This window comes from Microplitis demolitor, chromosome 2 (assembly GCF_026212275.2).
Source record: "Microplitis demolitor isolate Queensland-Clemson2020A chromosome 2, iyMicDemo2.1a, whole genome shotgun sequence".
In the NCBI taxonomy this organism is placed as follows: domain Eukaryota; kingdom Metazoa; phylum Arthropoda; class Insecta; order Hymenoptera; family Braconidae; genus Microplitis; species Microplitis demolitor.
The window spans coordinates 2,200,615-2,207,991 of record NC_068546.1 but is presented as its reverse complement, the minus strand read 5'-3'; the positions used below and the strand labels follow the sequence as shown (position 1 = coordinate 2,207,991).

The 7,377-nt window shown below is 26.8% G+C and overlaps 1 protein-coding gene across 1 annotated transcript; it reads left to right on the top strand.

Annotated features, from left to right (window-relative positions):
• Positions 1-326: 326 nt before the first annotated feature.
• On the top strand, positions 327-5,844 carry LOC103573567 (uncharacterized; the record flags this gene model as incomplete). Its single annotated transcript, XM_053743202.1, has 7 exons — positions 327-766; positions 1,950-2,044; positions 2,102-2,275; positions 2,774-2,988; positions 4,143-4,360; positions 4,434-4,678; positions 5,655-5,844. Coding segments are annotated over exons 1-7 (1,356 nt in total), but the record flags the coding sequence as incomplete, so codon positions are not given.
• Positions 5,845-7,377: the final 1,533 nt, after the last annotated feature.

Here is a 7,377-nt window from a genome sequence, read left to right as displayed (position 1 = left end):
GTGGTTCATTTGGAATGGCTATTTTCTTTTCACTCCCACTTCAAAATGATCTAGTAGAAATTGAAAAAAAAATTCTTACAAGTTCCAGCCTTTAATTTAAATTTTAAGAACTGGGCATGTTCATACATACATTTTTTAAGTTCTGTTTTTTCTGTAAAGTTTAAAATTTTTGACAGATTTTTCAAATCCACTATAATAGTAGTATTATTATTACTATTTTCCGTTTCATTAAACAATAACCAAATTATTATAAATATTTATTTTTCTTTTTTTTTTACCTTTAATATAATGCAATAATACTTTTTTTATGATAGATAAGTGAAAACTTTTATGTTAGATAGTAATCAAATAATGTTAACTTACGGTCAAGGTAATGTGCTATAAATCACAAATAGCGTGTTAGATATTTATAATATCAATATTTATAACTCCCTATACTGTTAAGGTTTTTATGTCTGTATCTGATGTTATGGTCGATTTATTCGATGCTGAATCAGTATAGAATAGTAATGAGATTATTTATATTGTTTGTTCAGTTATTTATACAATGCATTTTCAAATATTATTTATTATTATTTTTAAATATTTTATTAATTTATCTTTTGCAACAATAAGCACACACGTTAAATGGGATAAATTACAGGGAGATTTTGTTCCTATAAACAACACTTCTGTTAGTCGATTTGAAAATCCATTTCGTAAACGATCGCATCAACTAGAAATTCACAAATTTCAAGGCGAATTAATAAAACTTGCTTATTATGAGGTAACCATTAATATATAATAATAATAATAATAATAATAATAATAATAATAATAATAATAATAATAATAATAATATATAGAGGAGGTGGTGGGGGAAAAACGGGGTACTTGAGGCAATATTAAGTTTCGGAGACTTAAATACGTAGAATCTTTTTCCTAATAATACTCAAAATAAATAAAATAAATTTTCAGCTGCTGTTAAAAAAAAATTCTGCACGCTAAAAAATGAATTATAAAAATTAGTAATTGATAACTAAAAATTTAGAATGTGGTGACAATTAAATATCATTTCAAACAGTAATTTCGTGGTTTTATTGAATATATTATAATAATCTTAATTTAAATATTGAAATTTTAAGTTTATATCTAAATAAATCATGTTACAAGTAATAAAAATTACTGTTTGGTAGATAAAAAAAATGAAATTATAATAATTTAATGTTTCAGCTTAAACATTCGATGTTTGGAACATTTAAGTTTATAGTAAAAAAGTAAAAAAACCTTCAGTATGATAAATAAAATTTTCAATGTCGAACAATTGATTTTATGTACAACGGTATATAATTATTACTTTCTTCAAATTGTCAAAAAGTATATTTCAAGCGCATCAGTTTTTATAGTTTGAAATAATAACATTGTACTTGTGTTTGTAAGCTTTTTTGTATGTGAAAGAATTAACCTAAAGTATTACTGATGCGCGGCTACATCTATATGGCAAGATGACGTATTTTATCATTTCAAACAATAAAATTTAAAGACTAAAAGTGACTATTTTTTTTTTTTCATATCAATATATTTTAAAGAATCATTCTTATACTTTTTCGCTTTCAATATTATATTATTTATGAATTTCCTCCTTTGATGCGGGTTTATTGTTCAAACAATAAAAATGAATTTAAAATCCGTAGAAAATTTATCATTTATTTTTTTGCATGTATTGTAAATTGATAAGAAAAAAAATCAAACTGATTCCATACAATTTTTATACGAAAATAATATTTTTTAAAAACGGTGAAAAAAAAATTCAAAATAATGCTCAATTACATTTACAAAAGTGATTTTGGAAAGTCTAAAATCCAATTTGTTATCAGATTTCGAAAGTACCCTGTTTTATCCCTCTCCTCTTTTCTCTCCCCTATATTTAAATAAAAATAATATATACATAAGCTTTAAAATTTGTGCAGGAAAAAAATCTTGTTGACTTTTATGATAGAGACTCAAAAGTTACTGGAATCTGTGGAGAAATATGGAATATATTATCAGAATATTTAAACTTTACGTAAGTCTATTGTTTATTTTAGTTATATTATATATATTTATCAATATTATTGTTAAGACTTTTGCCAGTTAAAATTAAAGACAGTAATTTTGGACGTAAAACAACGAATGGTACTTACACTGGATTATTAGGAATATTACAAAGAAGAGAAGTGCATGTCTTACCACGGGTTCATTATTATTTGGCTCATTGGAATATGATGGACTATACTGTTCCACTATGGAAAAATAGGTAGGTTTTATTATTTTTCATTTTCAATCAAATTTTATATGAGTAACCCTGGCGGATTCGTTTTACGGTAAAATACCACACTTTAACCGTAAATTGCCGTAATTTACGGTAATCAGCAGACCTGCAGTAAACTTCGGTATTTTACGGCAAATTACGACTTTCGGGTAAATTACGGTATTTTATGGTTAAGGTGTGGTATTTTACCGCAAATTTGCCGATTAATTTGCGGTATTTTATCGTAATGTGGAGTATTTCAGTGTGTTACGGTAATAATGTAACAAATTGCGGTAAATTGTCATAGATTGCCGTATTATACCGCAAATTGCCGTAATTTGCCATATTCTGCCGTAAACTTTTGCATATTACTATTAAATACGGTTATTTAGCGCAATGCTTACCAATTTTTAAACAAAAGTAATTATCGATCATTAACTAGTGGTCAGTATCGATAACTTTTTACCGGTAAATAAATTAATAGTGTGTTTAACTATTTTTAAGTGTACATATGTATAACCGTCCAGAGTATAAATCCAACGAGTCGTGGATTTTTCGATTGTTCAGTTGGCGAGTATGGCTATTGTTGGCGACAATGTTAATTATTTTCAGTGTACTCGGAACTTTATCTGAAAAAATATTACCTGCACAAACTCAAAAAGATTATTTAAGACTACAGGATTATTTGTTCTACACATTTGCTACATTTTGTTCTCAAGGTTTGAAATAGTATATTGTGTTACACGGGATGAAACAAGACGATTTCAAACTAGGGTGAAGTTAGCTGCCCGAGCCGCAGGCGAGCCTGCATCGGATCTTCAAGTTTGGAAAAATAATATGTAATATAGAACAATTCCTATGTAGACATTGAAAAAATTTATATGTAGACATTGCTGAAATTTCTTCAATGATGTAGGAAATCCCTCAATGTCAGCATGGGAAAATTTCCTATGTTAACATGGAAATTATTCCCATGTTAACAAAGTAGAAATTTCCATGTATGTAAAAATGAAATATTTGTAAACTGATGTTTTTTTACGTAATAATCAAGTAAATCAAAATTAATTAATTGAATTGATGATTATATACTGTCGAAAACACGATGTAATTGACTTTTACGTACACGTTTATATTAAATGAATTTATAAAAACATTTGTTCATTGGTAGATGCTACAAAAAAATTTTAATTAAATTACACAAAATTTTTTTGAAAACTTTGAAACTCTATTTTCGTATATCTTGAAGCCTTCACACATCTCTATTTTATCGCTTTAAGGCCTAAATAATAATAATGACCAAAATATTTGGTATTTTGTTGGTTTTAGTTTCTTGTGGACTTTTCCTATGCAACATAGCAATTTTTTCAATGTTGACATGAAAATTTTTCCTGTGTCAACATGGGTATTATTTTTACTTCGTCAACGTAGAAATATTTACTATGTTAACAGAGGAATTTTTTCTTTGTCAACCTAGTAAAAATTCCTGTGTCAATATAAAAGAAATTACTTTGGTAACATGGGAAAAAATTCCTATGCTGTCATAGTAAAAAAACCCATGTCAATATAGGAATTTTTGCAATGTTAACAGAGGAATTTTTCTATGTCTACATGGAAATTTTTTTAATAGTAATATAGAAGATATTCCTATAATATGGGGATAAAATTTCTATAAAATATCGTTATATTCTCATTTTTTCTTAGCAAAATTTCCTATGTTGATAAAGCAAAACTTGTTATGATAACAAAGGAATTTCCCCTAAACAAAATTGGAAAAATCTTATTTCATCCTTTGCCACACAGTAAATTATTAAAATCAGTAAATTTCCTTTTGTAAATTTATTTTTATACTTATTTATAATTGTATGATTTTAAGGCTGGTTACCACAAGCTTTAGAAGAAAAATCTAAGATACTTGAATTATCAAAACGAATATTTTCATGGTTTCTTCTTATTACAATTAGTTCTCATCTGGTATCTCATATGACAAACACTGCTATGGATCCACCATTTAGTAACTTTGAATCACTTCTCAACAGCACAAATTATCAGATTTTAATTCACAATGGATCATTGTCTTCCGAAAGGATCAAAGTAAAAATACATATTTTATCATTAATTAAAAAAAAAAAGACAATAATAATTTTTAAAAAATATTTAATTTAAGATGGAAGTTGCAGTTCACGGAAAAAAATACTCGAGTCGTTTTCATTACGTAGCTTCTAAAGAAAGATTGACTCAACGAGCTTGCTGGAGTAAAAAAAAATATGCCATTATTGAAGCTGATGACCGACAACAAGCTTCGGGTATGAAAACTTGTTACTTAGTTAAAACTGGCAAGCCCCTTTTTTCAACTTGGACCACTAATGGAATCGTCAAAGGATTTAAATATAAACGTTCTTTTGACATAGGGTATGTTATTTATTTAATTTAACATTTGACCAGATAACCCGGGTCGAAAAATTTGATCTGATTTTAGTCTAACTGCATTTGGACATTGTTCTGTACTTGAACTAGTTGATCAGTTTTTGATCTTTTATAAAAATTTTAAGCTGTTTTTGATCTGTTGTTTTAAAAGTTAAAAACGTTACCGGCAGATAAAACTAGATTAATTATTGAACTTTGAAAAATTTTAGTTCTGAAAATTTGCGAGGACAAAACTAGATTAAATCATGGACACGTAATATTTTTATTTATGGACAATATTTATAAAAAATATTCAAAGTTCTAGAATTGATTATGTTTTGTTTACCATTTGCTTAGTGTCTTTTGTTTAAAAATGTCGGCAGTTAATGATAGTTTGACAACTTTATTTTTTAGTTGTCTTGACTGAATATTTATAAAATTGAATAAAAGTAATAAAATTACTCTTAAAATGTCAAGAAATTTTTCTTATTTACTGGATAAAATCGAAAAATATTTTGACATTAGAAACCATCAAAATTCTTGTGACATCTTATTACAAAAACGCATTAGCATGTTTCAATTATCAAGAAAACTAAAATAAATTTATAAATCTATATCATTATTATTATTATTTATATTTGTAAAAAGTCCTGTTTTTGATCTAAAAGCGAATAAAAGTAGACTATGTATTATAGTAAAAAAAAGTCTGGATAGGGAATAGTAGGAACAAAAACCGATTACATTCCCATATGAAATAAATACGATTTAAAAACCTAAATTAAATAAATAGTATATTACACATCTAGGACAGAAAAGTAAGAAATGCCTCAGATCTCATGTAATTATTGGCTGAGGCAAAGCCTCTTTACTTCCCTAGGTGTGTAATATACTATTAATTTATCATTTATTTTAAAACAGATCTAATTTTTCGACCGGGAACTTTCAATAAATTATAATTGTGTTATTTATTAAAAATTTACAGGATTATTAGATTGCATGAATGTGGTCTCCTTGATGGTCTGATAGATCGTTGGATGCCATATAAAATTACACAATTGAATGATTATGTTGGATATAGTATTAATTTTAATCATGTTTTCATACTTTTTGTAATAATTTTCTTCGCCGGTATAGTTTCTATTATTATTTGTGTTATTGAAAATATTATATTTTTACATTATCGTTATTTAAATGAGAAAAAAAAATTCATTATACAAAAAAAACGAAGGCAACAACGGATTCATGCTAAACGATTTTTATTCATAACCAAAACGCAATTGAAAACTTTGAGAGCATCTGCAAAAACTCGACATTTTTTCAAATGATTTATTCAACTTTTTTGTGAAATTTATATCTCACTCTAGAGTTGCAAAATTATTATTAAATTGAACAGTACTCAAAAAGTTAGGATGATAAAATAATTTTTAGAGGCCGCTCAAAATATCATAAATTTTGAAAACTATGCTGAAAATTTCAGACCAAAATTTAAATACTTAAACCTCACTCAAGAATTTTGAATGTTTCCGGGTGCTGTCTTTTGAACGTTTTCGAGCGACCCTTGAATATTAATAATAACGCTTCTCGATTTTTTCACCATCAGTTTGCATCACAATGAATGAAAATATAACCCGAGAAATAGAAATAATAAGTTATTTACATACTTTTTTATTTTTTAATTCAATTTTTAGGTTTTTTCGCTTATTCAAAACTCACCGAATTTTATTGTTTGAGACTGTCCTGTATATTTTTGGTTATGCAAAAGTTATATTTTAGTGAAATGACAATAATTGAGTTATAAAAGATACAAAAACTAATTCAAAGTATTGGTTACATATTATTAGTTAATATTCAAAATTCTTGAGCGCCGTTGAGATATTTAAATTTTGGGCTGAAATTTACAGCATAGACATGATTTTATAAGTATAAACTATTGCTGCCACGGCAAAGAAAAAATTTAGAAGTAAAAAGTTTGAAATTCAATCATTGTTGATATTTTCAAAATTGGTGAGCGACCTTTTGAAAATTTTTTATCGAGCTGATTTTTGGAGAGGCTTCTTAAAAGATCATAAGCCAACGATTTTGCAACATTTTTTTTAAACATGTTTTGAACAACTCTACGTATTTCCAGCTTGTTGGAAGTTTCCGTATCTTAGAATGTCTATATTGACCGGACTATTAGGTATCTTGGCTGAATTCTAACATAGATATTTTTGAAAGGGAACACATAAAAATTCGTATAAGTTTGTAAGGGTTTGCCCTGGCTTCCTCGTACCAGGAAGTTCGAGCAATCCTCCTTGTCCAGCTGCTTCTATTATGAGCAACTGGGTTTTGAAATACCTAGTATAACTGAGTACGCAGCCTGATTCCAGGATAGAGGGAATGGTGTAATGAATATATTTTATAGTGTAATTCTCTTTATTATAATATTGTTTAATTGATTTTATTGATGTTCTGATTATTTACAAACGTGATTTACTGAATATATGGACATTTAGATTATAAGAGAAAACCAAAAGAATTATTGTATTAATATGCGTAAATAGGAGATCCTGGGTCTCATCTCATCAGTAACATAATCGATTTGAAGAATTTACTTTATACAATATGACTATTTCTTGTAATAAAATTTAACAACTTAAATAATATATCTTAATCATTTCTATCAAGAAGTCAAAAAATTCCAAGATTTATATATAATTTTCAAC